At 42.2% G+C, this 18,027-nt stretch overlaps 1 protein-coding gene across 3 annotated transcripts in view; it reads right to left on the reverse strand.

The window, feature by feature from the left end:
- Positions 1-18,027, reverse strand: part of FBXL20 (F-box and leucine rich repeat protein 20) — a 66,692-nt gene that overhangs the window by 5,201 nt on the left and 43,464 nt on the right. For all 3 annotated transcript variants that reach the window (XM_082195499.1, XM_082195498.1, XM_082195497.1), the window contains 8 exons: positions 11,448-11,516; positions 10,733-10,828; positions 9,734-9,860; positions 7,221-7,295; positions 5,557-5,687; positions 4,496-4,556; positions 3,006-3,050; positions 1,531-1,587 (listed from right to left, as the gene is read on the reverse strand). In XM_082195499.1, coding sequence (XP_082051625.1) covers positions 1,531-1,587; positions 3,006-3,050; positions 4,496-4,556; positions 5,557-5,687; positions 7,221-7,295; positions 9,734-9,860; positions 10,733-10,828; positions 11,448-11,516 — 661 coding nt within the window. The remainder of the gene's footprint in view (positions 1-1,530; positions 1,588-3,005; positions 3,051-4,495; positions 4,557-5,556; positions 5,688-7,220; positions 7,296-9,733; positions 9,861-10,732; positions 10,829-11,447; positions 11,517-18,027) is intronic.

Consider the following 18,027-nt stretch of genomic DNA (forward strand, 5'->3'; position numbering starts at 1 on the left):
CCTCTCCATTGCCTACTGCAGAGGTGGGGAACTTTCCCCACTCTCTCCTGAGGAACCTTCTGAGGGCCACATGGCCATGGAGGGTGGGGCCAGAGGCAAAAATGGGAGGAGCAGTGGATGTAAATGTTACCTTTGTACAGTAGGCTAGTTTCTGCACAAACTCATACACTCCTCTTTATCCTCCATCTAGACAAGCAAGAGGCAGCATTATTACACTTCAGGGACACATTTTAGTCAGGCACTTGGGGTGCAAAAGCAACGCCAGTGAGGTGTGTAGCCTAGGGAGAGACCCAAGGGCCAGACAGATAGGTCTGGAGGGCCACATTTGGCCCCCAGGCCCTAGGTTCCCCCTCCCCGGCCTACTGATTCTCCAAGTCACTCCAAGCTCACTTGCTTTGTGCTGTGTGTATATAGTTAGTTCTCTTCTAAACCTCCAATATACTACGCCTTCATTTAGCATTCACCTTTCCCTTCACACACACACACACACACACACACACACACATATCTAATCCGTGTTATTTGTATTGTAATAATGAAAAGTGTTTAATTAGTGGTCAAGGCACCTCAAATTATCTCACGAAACCTTGCAACAATCCTATTATTATGCATCTATATTGCAGATAGAGAGGGACAGAAGCCAAGAGATGGTGGTTTAGCTCAGGGTCACCTAGCAAATCCATAGCTGAGGGAGTGTTTTTTATTATTATTAACTAAAATTTAATACAGTGTCCACAAGAAAAAGAATAATAAACATAGCATTGAATTCATAGCGTCATTTTACATAATCTTAAAACATTAATGGTCAATGTAGGCTCTCCGCATACATGGTTGCAAAATTAGTGGGGAAAGTTTGCTATCTATTTCCCTTGCATATGAAAAGAGGGGGGGGGGTTCATTAAAGGTGTTTCTCTTTACAACACTTTTTGTGACCCTCCTAAGCCCTGTTAGTCGCTCTGAAATAGCCACATCCTAGATATTGTTGAACCATGTTTCAAGGGGTTAGCTGAGGCAGTATTTGAGATCAAGAAACTTTCTGGCTCGTATATCTTAGCTACCATGCTAGACCAGCTCTAAAAGCTGGGCCGTCTTGTTGACAAAGCTGCTGTCTTCTTCACAGATCCATTATGCCAATGACAGACTAGAAGGTAGAACACTCAGGAGTTGCTTCTTAAACAACCTGTTGCTTTCTTAATCACACTCACAACTTTGAGCTTTTTTAATGACCCAAAATCCTGCAGCTGAGAGAAAAGCACTAAATTTGAAACTCTGGCTCTACCACATTGTTTTGGGCAAGTCATTCTCAGTTCTTCTTCCTATCCAGATCCGTAAAGCTTAAACAACAGATGACCTATCTCACAGAGCTTTGCATACGAGCACATTACTTAGGGGTTCATGCATTTCAATACGCTGAATTCCACATCTCAGTGGACTACCTCATTTTCTTTTCCGACTTGGCAAATAATTTAGAAATGCAGTTAACAACGTGGTTAAAATCCATGATGGGGGCGGGGGCTCTTGAAGACTCACCAAAACCTGAAGCCGTGGACAATGTATGGAGAGCTGGATTAATGTGCTGTCTGTTATCTGGAAGAGATCAAAAAATACACACATTTCAGAAGGTATCACCTAGCCTTGTAGTAGTTCTTGGTCAGGACTAACACCAGAATAATGTCAAAGCTTGAGGTAGGCCTTCCAGATAAAGGCAAATGGCTGCTGGCAGAGTCAACTGTTTTCAGAAGGCTCCCGGAGTTTAAGAATCCCTAATATAGACATTCTGTCTCTCAACAAGTACATACAGAAGTTCTCAAACTGCGGCCCGCAAGCTCCATTCAGGAGGCCTGCAGAAAAATTTTATCTGTGTCTGGCCCTGCACTTCACTGATTTTTTTTTCTGATGGAGAGCAAAGCTGTTTTGACCAGGGATGGACTTTCAAATTGGCAAACAAGAACCTGGGGCCCCTGAAGGTCTCTGATTTTCATGATCACATTGGGATGATGGCACTGAAGAATTTTTAATTTTTTTTTACTTTGATTCATATTTAATTCAGAAGCACATCTATCACATTAGAAATGAAATCCCACAGTTATTCAAACATGAGTTGTGCATGTGCTTTGGTTCACAGATCCAAACAAAGTTCATTAAGTGATCCACTGAGACCTTCAGCAATTTTCAAGTAGTCTGAGGAAACAGAAGTTTGAGAATCGATAGGCTGGATGTTATGGGAGCCATATAGCTACTGCCAAAAGCAGCACCTCTGCACTACCTCTTCCTCTCTTCTCCTGTGACAATATGCAGTAAGCGAGGTCATTGCACTCCAGGTACCCCTCTTCTTGCATGCAACAGGCAATAAAGTAGAACAGGGAAACTTTGAGTACAATGTTGCCCTATGATACTTTAAAAAAAAATATTACTGGGCAGAGAGGAGGTGGCGGAGCTAGAGCAGCTGCCACTTATCTTACAGCAAGATTTTGTTCCACCAGATTTTATTACAAACTAAGGGGCTGTTTTCAACTAAGCAATATTATGAGTAGACCTGTTGAAATTAATGAACCTTAAGTTAGCCTTATAAATTAATTTCAATAGGTCTACTATGAGTGAGATTAGAATTCAATACCACTCTAAGTGGATAGGATTAGCAAGACTATATACTACTATGTCTCAATATTATGGTGACAGGAAGCTCAAGAACATCTTTTCCTTTTGTGGGGGGGGGGAGATGAGTGAGCAAGACCCTCACCAAAGCATTCTTGTGAAAATGCTTCCCTGCAGGTATGGATCAACAAAATTCCTTTCTGAGCATTATAGGAAGAGCACACAAAGAGGAAAAGCACAACTCACAAAACACTTCCTGCTTGTTGGAATGTGGATAAACAATCTCAAGCAAAGGCTTATCTTAACAAATTACAGCATTCTCTGAGTCATGGTCTACGTCCATGACATTCTGCACATGCATGAACCCCCACACCCACCCCTAAGAAATGGGATGAAGATATTTCATATACCTGAACACACTCTTCCAGGTCCATTTTTTCAAGCTCATGACAATTCTGGGGAGAATCAAAAACAAAGCAAAACACACACAAAATTAAGCATTCGTTTTTTCAAAAAAGCATGTATTGATTCTTCCTTCTGAACGCAAGCTAAGATGGCTATAGACTAGTCCTAATTACTTCAATGGAATCACTCCAATGGAAGCTGCTGGAGAAATGAGGCCAACAGGTGTCTTAAAAAGAAACATTCCATCCACGATCCGAGCCATGATCGCAAGAGGATCCAACTACATTACGGTGCTCTCCTTAGTGCTGGCCACTCTGGAGCAAGTTCTGCTTGGTAGAGAAAGTGCACTGTATTATCTTCCCCTCTCCCTGATTTGGCTCCAAAGCAATCCCAACTCTGTAGTTCAGAACAGATTATGCAGCTATGGAAATTATCTTATTTAAATGGCTTATTCTGCTCCCATCAACCAGATTTCTCAACGTAGTTTAACTCCAGACCAATCCCATTTTCACCAATGGGATTAGTCTGGGGAGTGTCACAATAACCTCTGCATTTAAGGTCTAGAACGGGGATAGGGATGCTTCAGCCCTACAGATGTTGTTGGACCACAACTCACACCATCCCTGACCGATGGACCTGCTGGCTGGAGCTGATGCGATTCCCCACCCATAAACTCAATGACGGGAGAGATAATGGAGATCAGAGGACAAGATGGTTTTGCAAGGGATGGAAGTAGGGAACGGCTGCCATGAGTTGGGAGAAGGGCATGGAAGCACAACTCCTTAAACAACAGAAAATAGAATCATAGAGTTGGAATAGACCACAAGGGCCATCGTTGTCCAACCCCCTGCCAAGCAGGAAACACCATCAGAGCACTCCTGACATATGGTTGTCAAGCCTCTGCTTAAAGACCTCCAAAGAAGGAGACTCCACCACACTCCTTGGCAGCAAATTCCACTGTCAAACAGCTCTTACTGTCAGGAAGTTCTTCCTAATGTTTAGGTGGAATCTTCTTTCTTGTAGTTTGGAAAGAAGATACATTGTTGCTTTGTCTTCCATTCAGCCCCAGCCAAGCTTTTAAGATGCTACCATAAAGAGGCGCGTGCTTTCAGACATCAGTCCTGCCAGGTTCTGGTGCTTATTGAACCTCCATTTCCATGGCTGTTCAATCCAGAACTTGGCTTCCATCCTCGCCCTTAGGTTCTCTCAGGGACAAACTGGCTATGGCAGTGGCAGTTACATATTTCTTTTCACATGCCCATCCCCATTCACTTATAAAGCCTTATATAGGGTATGCAGAAAAGGGCGCCAAATCAACACATCACCTCCTCTTAGTTCATTGCTCAAACCATTCTTCTCTTTTCCCAGCTTGCTTATGGTATTGAGCCCGGTATGGCATAGGGCATGAGGTGTTTAGCATCTGCCTTCTACAAGGAAGACACCACTCACTGCTTTAAGTCTATGAACAAGCAAACAAAAAGGATCAGATGCTCACCCGAGCCAGCGTGGTAAACCCCACATCAGTGAGCTGAGAACACCGAGCCACTTCCAATATTCTGCACAGAAAATAAAATACAGCAAATTAACCACTTGTGCTTTTCAGAAATCCATTTTCAGAAATCTCACAAACTTAGTGCCTGTGGAAAAGAAACCCCAAGACCACTAGTTTCAAAGTAGTTGAGGACATTTCACTTGATGGGCTCACGCTATATATCAGCAATCCTAACAACACACGTCGAAGGGATAAATACAGCTTAAATCCCCCAAGCTACACATTCCCCCCCCATTTTTATGATTCTTACACTTCCCATAATCGCTCCTGAAGACCTTAAATAGACAATTTCCCCCTCTTCTCTATTTCTGCTTGCCTGCCTGTCATATTTGACAAAACTCCTCCAGCTCATCCGTATTTACTCCAAACCCTGAACCCATCAAACCCTTGCAATCTCACTTTCCGATGATCAATGTCGCACAACTTTGTGGGAGTTAAATTGCTCGAAGCCCATCCCTATTGTCCTCTTGACCTAGCTCTGGGAAGGGAAGCTAGGATTATTAACAGTATTTTAGGCAACCTACGTCCATTAGTCTAATTTCAAAAGCTTTCTGTAAGCAATCAGTCCAGACCTCTGGGAAGAGTGATCTGTCCTTTCCCTGGCAGCCTGCTGGGCAGGGAGGAAGAAAGTGGGGGTTTCCTCCTCTACTTTTTGCTCTGACTCCACACACTATTTCAGCTTGGTTCATAGTGAGCATGTGGCTCCTGACAATTACCCATGAGGGATTTTGGCCCTTAACGGAAAAAAGTTTGCTTGCCCCTGTTTTAATAGTGGCAGATTTCATTCTGGGCAATGACATTTTTCACAACCTTGAACCTATGAGACAGATTGTGAGTATAAACAAATGAATTTTTCTATGACCCATCCTCTTCCACATAATATGCCAACCCTTTTCTGTGAGTTTTTGATTCCTCTGTTACCCATTTTTACCCAGCATACATCCCATGTTCACATGCCAACCTTGTATCCTCTCATGCAGCCCTCTAACCCAAAGCCTACTTACCTAAGCCTTGGACAGTTTTGCCCTAAAGCATTCAAGATGGCGTCGGTGATGTTGGAACAGCCAGAGGCGCACAGAGACTGTAACTTGTGGCACCCTCTACATATTGTAATGAGACCATCGTCTGTTATTTGCTACGGAAGGAGAGAAGGTAATCAAAGTCATTTGTAGTGTGCAGCAAGTTTTGGTCTGTTTCGCCTGGCGCATGAAACCCACAGGTCAAAGCGAACTATTGTTTAATGTGAATGAGCAGCATGCTGGTGCCCACTGCTCATAAATTCCTGCAGCATGCTGCAGACAAAACAATCTGCATGTTTGTCATGTTGTCCAAACCCAGGCTAAAGGTTGGTTTCCACCAAACAAACCACAAGCAGTCATTCAAGAACAAATTTTGGTACTGCTTATTACTTTGCAGGGTGGAAATCAACCATGAACCAGGGTTCAGAAGACAGGATAAGCCAGACTCTGGCAAGTTTTGCCCACAACGGGGCAGCAAAAGTTGTGGGGGAGGAGCGCAATAGGAACCAGAATGCTGCTCATTCCCATTAAACCACAGTTTGTTTTAAACTTGGGTTTGATATGACATTTGAACTGGGCTCCAGGGTGGGAGAAGCCTTCTGAGTCCTAAAATTACATCTTAAGTATTATTTGGTAAACTCATTTTAGCAAGTATCATGTGAAAAAGCAGGATGCCAATTGCACACAGGCTATCAAAATCTGTTCCTTTTTTGGGCTCAACATTCCATTTTTGGCACCACCACAAAATGGTTCAGGATATTTTCTCGCAGGACAAAAATGTACTTCCTCTTCCAACTTTTTAAAAATACACATACACAAAAAGTTAAATACAGAGACAAGAAAGCATTCCAACCCGACCAAAAGAATCTTTTCCAGCTTGTCCTGCAAACAAAATTTGAAACGCCTCCTGGGCAAGGGTGAATTCGGACCAGATAGATTTGTCATATTAAATGCTAGCACTAGGAGAGTTCTTTACTATATGCAGAAGGTATCCATTGTATGGTCTAGGGTGGTGATATGGTTGCCAATTTGAGATTTTAAAAATATCTGGTCAATGAGTGGAGTTGGCAAGCTCCTAGTGTTCTGAGGGTGGAGCCCAGTGGATTTAGTAAGGCCAGAGCAGAGTCAACAAGGTGCCCTCAATATGTTATTGGACTGTAACTTCCAGCGTGCTGGCAGAGCATGAGACTCTTAAATGGAAAGAGCTCTTTTTCAATATCCTTTATTCCCCCCACAGGGGAATATCACGGTTTTAGGAAACCTTCAGTGGCTTTGGGGCACCATGGAAATTCTAATAACATCTGTATGCCTAGCATACTAGGGGCATTGAATGTCTTGCTTAACATGTTTGGAAGCAAAGGGTCAAGAATGGCTATAGGCACAGAGACGCAAGCAACTACAAACACTTGCCCGTCCCCTCAGCTACTGACGATTTTTATAGCCAGATTTTCACACACATTCCCATCCACCACAGTAGGGATTTTGCCCCTATGAAATAAGATGAACATCAAGCTACCAGGACTGCAACTACTCCAAGCCAACAGGGAGAGGCATTACTTGGGGTGTGAGGGTCACTTTGCAGAGTTCATGGCCTCTGCATGTTAAGAAAAACAGGAGCAAATTTGGATTTGTGTGAACCAATTACTTACCAAGCAGGTCTGCAAATTCAAAGTCACCAGTTCAGGACAGTGTGCCCCAATGTATTTGAGAGCTTCATCCTCCAGCTAGAACAAAAGTGCAATAGGAGGGATGGAGGTAAGCAACTTGTTAAAGGAGTCAGCGTGAAGTCATATTTTGGGTTTTCTTTTCCAGGAATAAAATTACTGAAAATCTGGATTCCCAAAAGTCTTTGTTTTTATTTTAAAAAGAAAGGGCTAGTTTCTCATTCTCAATGACAGCTTAGAGCCCATATGGGTCTCTGGTATCTCATGTCACCATGGGACCCACAGCATCTAATAGGCTTTCAAAGCTGGCTACTGCAAAAACTCCCAGCATCAAGGCTGCCATGAAGGAGGGAAGAACAAGAGAAATATTCCATTTCCCCATTCTATACCCCCATGAGCACTACACCTTTGTGGCATTGTCGCCCGAGAATTTATTTGGCTGGGTTCTCAAAATACTTAGCTTCATTATGGAGGTGTTTGAAAATCTCATAGTGTAACCACATGGTTCTAGAATCAGAGTTTCTGAATTTTAAGGACTTAAGTGCCTTTAATAATAATAATAATTTTATTATTTAAACCCTGCCCATCTGGATGGCTTTCCCCAGCAACTCTGGGCAGCTTACAGTACATATAAAAAGATAGTAAAACGTCAAACATAACTACTTGTTGGTTTCACATAAATATGCTTTGTTTAAAAGAGAAAAAGAGGCTCTTTTGTTAAGAAAAAAAGAAAAAAAGGCAACACCCAAGTTATTTCTGCTACTAAAGATGCCACGGATGTCCTTGAATCATGGAGAACAGATGGCAAAACAACTGATAACAAGTGCCTTGCTTCCATCAATATTTTTCCCTTAAAGGGTAAAGGTAAAGGTACCCCTGCCCGAACGGGCCAGTCTTGACAGACTCTGGGGTTTGTGCGCCCATCTCACTCAAGAGGCCGGGGGCCAGCGCTGTCCGGAGACACTTCCGGGTCACGTGGCCAGCGTGACAAAGCTGCATCTGGCGAGCCAGCGCAGCACACGGAACGCCGTTTACCTTCCCGCTGGTAAGCGGTACCTATTTATCTACTTGCACCCGGGGGTGCTTTCGAACTGCTAAGTTGGCAGGCGCTGGGACCGAGCAGCGGGAGCGCACCCCGCCGCGGGGATTCGAACTGCCGACCTTTCGATCGGCAAGCCCTAGGCGCTGAGGCTTTAACCCACAGCGCCACCCGCATCCCCTCAATTTTTCCCTTGGCACTCCATTAAAAAGGGGAAAGGCTAAAGCTATTTTTAAAAAATATAATAATTTATAATTTATAAAATTATGGCTGCGTTTGCTAAACCTCTCCACTAGAACTTCTTTCTTTGACTCATATAGGTGCAACTATAAACTGAACATCCTTTATCCATGTGGATGCAGATGCAGATACAGATGTGGATGTATATCTCCTGAAGCTCCCGGATGCATATTTGATGCAGGTGAACATCCTCAATCAGAGGCCACAAGTTGTGTAACATGTGGCTGACTGCCCACAACTAAACCTGGATGGGGGCCTAGAAACATGCCTTATGCTACTCTATTACAATTCCAAGCTGCTCAAAGAGAGCCACAAAAATGTTTGCAAAAATCCAGTACAAGGAAACCTGAAACCATGACAGTGGAAAGCTCCTGTCCCGCAACTGCCTTGTGTCACAGCTATTTTATTATTTTGCCTGGGATTGCTAACGAGGCTGGGATTTTTCCTTTCCCTGTATGAGGTGCCACAACTAAGTCATGTGGCCCATCTCAAAGAACTGAAATTCTCTGAGATGGGCAAAGCACAAAGAACAATGGCCCTCAACTAGTTGAACCAGGTCCCACCCAAAGCTGAGATCAGAGGCCATCCTCCCCAGAACAGGATTCAACACACAACCTGATTTCCAATTCAGTTATCCAACTTACTATTTTTACTTTTTAAGCAATTTCTAATTTCAAGACAAAACTTGGAGCATATTTGGATGAAGGGTAGGACTGTGTTTCAGAATTTCAAATACAGTGGACACGAGAAATGCTCAGCTTTTCAGTACAGACACCCAGGTTTTTTTAAAAAAAGGTTGGCTTGGATGGCTTGGTCCTCTTCTAGTCCAACACCTTTAAAAATGACAAATATCCTAGAAGAGAAGTAACCAAAAGTTCCTATACTTAAAAGCCACATGCTATCGCCAGACAGCCAAGAACTGCACGAAGCACAGTGCTTCTGCTCTACTTTTCCTTTGTTCAAAAGTAATCTCACAGATTTCCTCCCTTCTTCTCTATCCTCAGAGAAACTCATGTAGTGCAAATTGCCATTATAACTCTTTTGGACAGGGTAAAATAAATAAAGGAATAAATAAAATTCAATCTCTCCTACTGTTCTCCCTCTTGCTTCCAATGTCACAATGTATGACCCACACTCAATTTGATTCTGCTCCAAGTTAAAACAAATGCACTTCAACTCAAGCTTTCTTGAAGCTGCTGTGTCCTCTCTGGAGACATACCTGCGTGCAGCCTTTAAGAAACAGAGCTTTGAGTCCACCGCAGCCTCTCACCAAAGCCTGGATGCCATCTTTTGTCACTTGGTCACACCATGATATATTGAGCTGCTCCAGTAGAGGGCATCCCTCACTTGAGAGGTGAGAAGGGGGCAGAAGGGAAAGGCAGACAGAGATGTTAACTCTTAAGGATAAAAAAATTCTTGCTTTGGAAACAAGGGAAATTCACTGCCTTGTTTTCCAGTAATAACACACTGAACTCTGCTCTCTGCCACAGCTTCAAGGATGACCACCAACTGAAAACTATAGCAGGAATTTGGTTAGCGCATGGTGCTGATAACGCCATGGTTGCTGGTTCAATCACCATATGGGACAGTTGCGTATTTCTCCATTGCAGGGGGCTGGACTAGATGATCCTCAGGGTCCTTTCCAGCTCTACAAGTCTATGAATAATGGGGGTAGGTGGTGACAGAAGCCATGTGGCAATACTGCAGGGAGAAAGGGAATGGGCTTGTTTGTATACCATGCACAAGGGCTACTGTATCAAAAGGACCTAAACAGGGCAGGGGCTAAGAAGGCACATACAGCAATGCCACAGCATGTCTCACTTCTGAATCAACAGCAAGGAAAGACCATTCCATCTCTTGGATGTCAGCCTTCTGTGGCTTCCGCACTACTAGCATTCTTGATCTCGCCTGGTCCACGACTAATTGGGAAGCTCGTTCTTTCCCTCTGACCCCATGGGACCAGAAAACAGCCCAAGCTTATACTGATTGTCATCTTATGCCCAGCCTTCCTGGAGTTCCCCAAGTCAGGCTAACTAAGAAAGAACAAGGTGTGCCTCTGCCGCACCCGCCCACCCCTGTTCCAATTCTGGTCAGTTGCTATACCACTGACACAGTGAGTTGGCCCAGAGCATGGTAAAATGAAGCAGGGGCTTCCATCACAAAGAAATGCGGTATTTTTAAATCAGGGTGGATAAGCTTTATGAAGAGCAACACTCACCTCAGTGCTTTGAGGGACAGGTTGGTTATTGAAGTGCAGGAAGCTAGATCAAGATGTCGGAGTTTGGAGCAGAACTTACTAAGGCTAGTACATGTCCTGGAAGAGAATAGGACACACATAGGTTCATTGCTCTGTCTTTTTTTTTTTTTTTAAGTAGAAGACGTTTAGTGATCATGTGCCTATATCAGAATGGGTCCCTCATTTTCATTGTAGTTGACTGAAATCTATTTCTTTAAAAGCACACGAAGATTCTCAATATTCTTCTTAATTTGGATTTTTCTTTTTAACTATATCATTGTTAAGACGACACAATGTTCTACTGTTTATATTAAAAATTGGGATATATAAAAATTTGTGTGTGGTAAATGAGAGAGATTAGATGCTCAGCACATCTGGCCCAGCCTAACCATGTGCCCTCCAAGCTTAGCCTCTGATCCCTTGCCTGTCCAATATACGCACAGGGGACCACTGCAGATTTGATGAAGGTGATGCAAAGGTAAGGAAGGGCTTGATGCACCAAGTTTAAGTTGGTGCTGCCCCCTACAGTGGGACAGGGGTCCCTTGGCAATTTGCCCTTTCTAGCTACCCATTCACAATAAGAACAGATATACTCTGACAGCATTTGAGCCACAAAACATGCAACCAAGAAAATGGGGGAAAGTGATTAAAAAGAGCTAAAGAAATGCCGTGGAGAGCTAAAATAAATGCCACTTACGCATCTGTAATCTTGGTGCAGCCATTCAAGTTCAACACTTCAATATTTCTGCAGTTCTGTGCAAATGTCCTTCATGACAGAAAAAAGTACAGTGCTTTTCAGGCTTTTAATGACATACATTTTAAATCAGTGGCACCTGACATTTAAAAGGTCTTACAAACCGAGGGGCAATTAAAGCAAATAATTGGGGTTGGTTTGTTTTTTTAAGTGATACTTTGAGAATATTTAGGGACGATATCCAGCTTAAAAAGAAAAGAGAAAACACCATTCACAATCTATTTCATGTGTTGGCTGTGATCAAGATGGTAATGTACATGTGGATCTCCCGCTGCCAACTACAGAAGACAAGGCTGTACATACATACCAGGGTGCTTTCATCAGTGTACACTAGCTGTAGCCTACAGGTGTGCAAGTGCCAGGCAGGTAAGTACATGCATCAGCTCCCCTTGCTGGATCTCCAAACCGCTTTCTAACATTGCTTGGAAAAAGGTCCAGCATAAAGAGAAACCCCAGTGCGCAGATGTTAAATGGTGGACTGGGACTGGGAGACCAGGGTTCAAATCCCTGTTCAGCAATGATGCTCATCAGGTGACCATGGGCCAGTCACTGTCCAGCCTACCCCACAGAGTTCTTGAGAGAATAAATTGGGGAAAGCCATGAACACCTAGGAGGGAGATGAAAACCTAACTGTTAACAACAACACCTCCTCCTCCTCCTCCTCCTCCTCTCTGAGCATCAGGAGGAGAGAAAGATTAAGTGTTTTATAGCTGTGCTGCCAACATTCTGCTCTCTTTCCTTGAAGGAGAATCTTTGCTGTCACCATGCAATGTACCAGAGAAAGTGTAATGCACACAGCTCGCATTTCAAGTAACAAAAATACCAGAACGCTATATCCTATTTTAATTCTTCACAGTCTTTATCTCATCATCCTTACAATAAGTGCCTGTGAAGGCACTTATGAAGTGAAGGCACTGTGAAGGCACAGATTATGGTAAGCCATAATCAATGGTTTACTGTGAACACAGAGGTGCCTCTTGCTTCATTCTTCCCTTTGTGCAGGGCTGGTGCAACAAACCACAATCCCAGGCTTAGAGCCCTGTCCAAACAAGCCACAATCCTTGGCCAGAGATCACGGGGATTGTTGCTTGAGCTCACACTAGGGAAGTAGGAGCAATCCCTGCACATTCACAGGCAAACCATTAACTATGCCTCAGTTTATAGACTATGGAACTTAACTTCTAGGTTAGATTCAGACAGCTGCCCAGTTCAGATGTCAGAGTCAAGTCACATTCTGATCATCAGAGATGTGCTGTGGGCTTGAGTAGTCTCTCCAGTTTTCTGATACCATGATACCCTGAGCTGGGGAGAGAAATGAGCAGAGGAGCCCTAGAACGTTCCTGACAGCCAAGCCATGATCAGGCTGTGGTGTCCGAACTACTACACCAGTGTGTATGGGGGATGTGTTTGGGTCTCCTGCATCTCACTTTTGATAGGTATAATTCCCTCCAAATCTGTTCTGGGAGGACTGGTGGTGCAGGCCTATTTCGAGCAGGTACCAAAGCCTTGTCAAGAAACCGAGGAAACCATTAGGCAGAACTTTGCCCTACTGTGGTGCTGCAAGAGAACATTTACTTCTAAATAATAACCACCATCACCTCAGAAAGGGGAGACACATCTACACATAACCGAGTGGCTGTGGAAGCACAGTGATCTCAATGCTGAAAACCAGGAAGAGCTCAACACCTTGAGAAACAGACAGACACTCTCTGAGCAAACCGAACTAGCAAGAGCAAACATATACACTCTCATGACTGGCTGGCAGGGAGGGCAAAATGAACAGGCCACTTTACCTAAGTGCCTGTAGTAGGTTATTAGCAACAGATTACTAGCAATATATAAAAATAATTAGCAGTTCACCTGTCAGTTAAGGGCCCTGAGCGGTCAAGCTGAGAAAGTGCCTCTGGTAGCAGAGCTCTGCAAAGCCCTGGGACAAGCTCAAGTCCTGTCCCATGATACTCAGTAAGTCCATGTCTTTCCAGAAGGTTTTGGAAGTGGTCTGGGCAACATGCATCTTGGATTGTTCTATACTACATTTCCATAGGACTTTAGAAGCAACGTGATCAGAAAAAGAAATAGAGGATGTTATAAGAAAACTAAAAGGGGGGGGGGAGCCCCAGGAGCAGATAGATTGGGAACCGAATATTGTAAAGTATTTAAAAATATATTGGTTTCTAAATTTAAAGTATTATACAATTCAGTAATAGAGGGTGAGAGGATCCCTCCATCGTGGGAACAATCAATAATTATCTTAATTCCAAAACCAGGAAAAGATTTGAAGGATCCAGGATCGTATAAGCCAATTTCCCTAATAAATCAAGATGCTAAAATATTGACCACAATACTGTGGTACCTCTGGATGTGAACGGGATCCGTTCCGGAGCCCCGTTCACATCCTGAAGCAAACGCAACTCGCATCTGCACGGGTTGCGTTTCGCCACTTCCGTGCATGCGCGTGACGTCATTTTGAGTGTCTGCACATGCGCAAACGCGAAAACCGGAAGTAATGCGCTTCGTTACTTCCAGGTTGCCGCGGAGCGAAACCTGATAACGCTGAACCCGAAGCTACTTCAACCCGAGGTATGACTGTAATGGCAAAAAAGATGACTAATTTTATTTATAAATAAAAACCAATGTGGCTTTGTGGAAGGAAGACAGATGTCTAGTTTAACAGGAAGAGCGTTGAATGAAATAGATATAATAAGAAATAAACTGAAAGCTGGTATAGTAGCATTGGATATTTTAAAGACTTTTAACTGTGTAGAATGGCTGGTGTTAAAAATGATTATAGAAAGCTTAGGATTTGGAGAACGATTTAAGGGATTAATCAATCAATTATATCTGAGGAACAAGGCATATGTCATAGTGAACGATAGTATAACAGAACAAATAACACTAGCCCAAGGTACAAGGCAAGGATGCCCCCTTTCCCCAATTTTACTTGTATTGGTCACTGAAACTCTGGCCAATGTAATTAGAGAAGGTGGAAATATAAAAGGAATATGCAATAATGGAAAAGAAAAAATAAACTTATTTGCAGATGATACATTGCTAATAATCGAAAATCTGTTGGAAAATAAGCAGGAATAGAGAAACATTTGGGGAAAAAATGGAGAAATAATAGGGTCGTGAATTAATTGGTTCAAATAAGAGATGTTGATATTTAACTATGATGAAGAGGAAAAATGAAAATTCTTGAAATAGATATCAAATTAAGAAATGTAATAAAGTACTTGAGAATAACAAGAAATTTTTAAAAAAATTAGAACAAGAGAATCTTAACAAATTAAAGAGGGAAATTAAGGGAAAGCTGGAGGAATATAAAAAAATTAAAGCTTTCATGGTTTGGAAGAATAGCGATAATTAAAATGAAAATTTTGTCAAGAATAATTTTTTTTATTTAGAATTTTACCAATTAACTCTGGAGACAGAGATAAAGTGTTGGCAAAGTATGATTAATAAATTTTGTGATGGGATAAGAAGCCTAGAAATAATAAAAGATGATGGTATAACCCCCAGAAAACAGGTAAAGTTATATTATATAGCATATCAATTAAGATATATCATAGATGTGATAACAGAACAAGGCGAGTTAGAATGGTTAGAGTGGTAGGAATGAGGGAGAAGTTCGTGAATATATTTTTTAGCTAACCAAATAGGCAATTGTGGCAGAATACTGAAAATCCCTTATTAGGACACTGACAAACTGGAACGTGTCCAGAGGAGGGCAACCAAAATGGGCAAAGGCCTGGAAACGATGCCTTATGAGGAACGGCTAAGGGAGCTGGGCATGTTTAGCCTGGAGAAGAGGAGGTTAAGGGGTGATATGATAGCCATGTTCAAATATATAAAAGGATGTCATATAGAGGAGGGAGAAAGGTTGTTTTCTGCTGCTCCAGAGAAGCGGACACGGAGCAATGGATCCAAACTACAAGAAAGAAGATTCCACCTAAACATTAGGAAGAACTTCCTGACAGTAAGAGCTGTTGGACAGTGGAATTTGCTGCCAAGGAGTGTGGTGGAGTCTCCTTCTTTGGAGGTCTTTAAGCAGAGGCTTGACAACCATATGTCAGGAGTGCTCTGATGGTGTTTCCTGCTTGGCAGGGGGTTGGACTCGATGGCCCTTGTGGTCTATTCCAACTCTATGATTCTATGATTCTATTAAGAAACATCATTGAGAGATGAGCAAAATATAAAGGAAAATTGATACCAGTAAATTCCCAACTAACTCCGGTAGCGAAGATAGAAGACTTCCCAGTAAATTTTTAAAAGGAAATTGAAAAAGAAGTGAAAGAGAAGAAAATACTTAAAATAAAGGCATGGGTGGAGAAAATGAGAAGAAAAGAACAAATAAGAGCAGCTCTAACAGGAAGTAAAATAACTTGGTTTAACTGTATACAACTGGAGCAATGGACAAAGAAGTGGTTATGAGAAAATAAGAGCTGCAAAGAATATACAATTTAAAAAAAATGATTATAAAAAAGGAGATAAAGAAGAAAATATAGTTATAAAAGTGATAATTAAGTGAAATTAGTAGAATATTAGTAGAAATGGAGGATCAACAAGATCAATTAAAAGGTGTGTGAGAAGGAGAAAACAGGGCAGATAAATAGTCAATGCTGGGGGTAAATATGGGAGAAACACAATTTGAAAATGTTGTCTACAAGGATAAAAGAAAATTATTATAAGTTAGTTTGGAGATGGTATTTAACACCGGTCAGATTTAATCAAATAAACAAGAAATATTCAGTGTTATGTTGGAGGGTATGCCAGGAAACCGGGACTTATGTTCACATATTGTGGTGGTGTAAATATGTACAATTATTTGGGAAAAGGGTGTTTAAGGAGATAATAGAAATCACTGGGTCCAGAGTAGCATGATTATCAATTTGCAATGGGGTGGAAGGTTCACAGGCTGTGAAGGACTTGCTCACAAATTTACTGAAAGCAGCACAAGCTATTATAGCTAGGAAGTGGAAGGGGCAAGGTGAATATAAAATAGAAGAATGGTTTAAAGAGGTGTGGGATATAGCTATTAATAATAAATTAACATGTACTATTAAGGTAAGATGGGGAATATGCAGGAGAAACAATTTTGAGGTGATATGTAGGGTTTTTGTAGAATTTGTATTGTTAAAACAGAAAGGGGTTAAACTATCACAAGAGGTGCTGAAATTCTGGGAGGGTGGATAGTTACAATGGAATGGTCTTAGGGGTGGGGTGCATATTATTATTCTTATTTATTTATTATCACTTTGTCAAAATAAATAAAAAAGCAGCAAAGTGAGACCAAATTTGCAGAGGCACTCAGAACACGGTGACTTGCTAGAGGTCTTTCACAGAGCAGTGACTAGCCTATAGGACAAGTGGCTATTCCTAGCAACTTAGACAAGCTACAGTAAGACTGAGTGAAGTTCCAATATATTCAAAGGTAAGGCCCTGATTATATGATATCTACAGTTGTGTGGATGCTGGCACCTGGTGGTTATTTACCATGCCTTCTAAGAGGTCAAGCTGTATGCCTTACAAGGAGTTGTTTGGAAGAAGCTATGGGACAGCAGCAGTGGGGCCACTCCAGACAGTGAAGAGGCCAGAGACCATCTTGGCTGTGAGTCCTGGAAGACCTGCTCCCTGCTTTGCAGGCCTTTCCCCACCTGGCCTGGGAGGGCAGGGCCCTGACTGACTCCAGCTACAAAAGCTGAGGCTGCGGTTGTTGGGGGATTGTTGTTGATGATGATGACGTTATTTTTTTGTATCTTTATTTTGGATCTGATGTGGAAATTATACAATTTGCTTGTGTACTTTTTGATATTTTGTTTATTGTTCATGGCTACTTTTGTTACGTCTGTAGTTATGTAATCTTTTATATGTTGTAAGCTGCATGAGCATGGTTTTAACTTTGGAAAGGCGGCATGCAAATAAAATGTTTTGATTGACTGATTGAAGAAGACCTAAATTAGAATGTGAACACAGGTTTCCTCAATCCAGACTCAGGGACTGAGTGTACGCTGCAACATTTCATTGCAGACACCCACTTCTGTTCTGTAATTCTGTTCAATGGACTGTGATCCAGCAACTGCAGAATCTACCAGGGGTGCCAACGTGAAAGTTGGTGGCTCATGAGGATAGGGATTTTCAGGAGAAAATGAAAAGGAAGTGTTTCTTGTCCTTACTCATATATTTTCCCACTACACTACACAGTGCTAAACAGCTCAGGTTTGGGGTTAGCTGCCAGCCATTAACCTGAATGCTTTATGCCATTTAGCTAAAAGTAGAATAGGTCAGAAGGGTGGAAAACAGAAAAGAGGACATGTTTTCTTTTCTCTCTTGAAACTTCTCCATATAAGAGAGGGATTTTCTCTTTTAACCTCATGGCACACATCCTTTCAATGGTAATCCCCAGTTCTAGGACACTATAAATTGTTATGGACTCAAGCAGGCAAATAATATGTTTCCCATACATTTCCTCATTATTTTCTTTCAACTGATGCTCTCAATGCTCTGTAGGACCTGAAAGTCACTC

This window comes from Podarcis vaucheri, assembly GCF_965113315.1.
Source record: "Podarcis vaucheri genome assembly, chromosome: 13".
Classification (NCBI taxonomy): Eukaryota; Metazoa; Chordata; class Lepidosauria; order Squamata; family Lacertidae; genus Podarcis; species Podarcis vaucheri.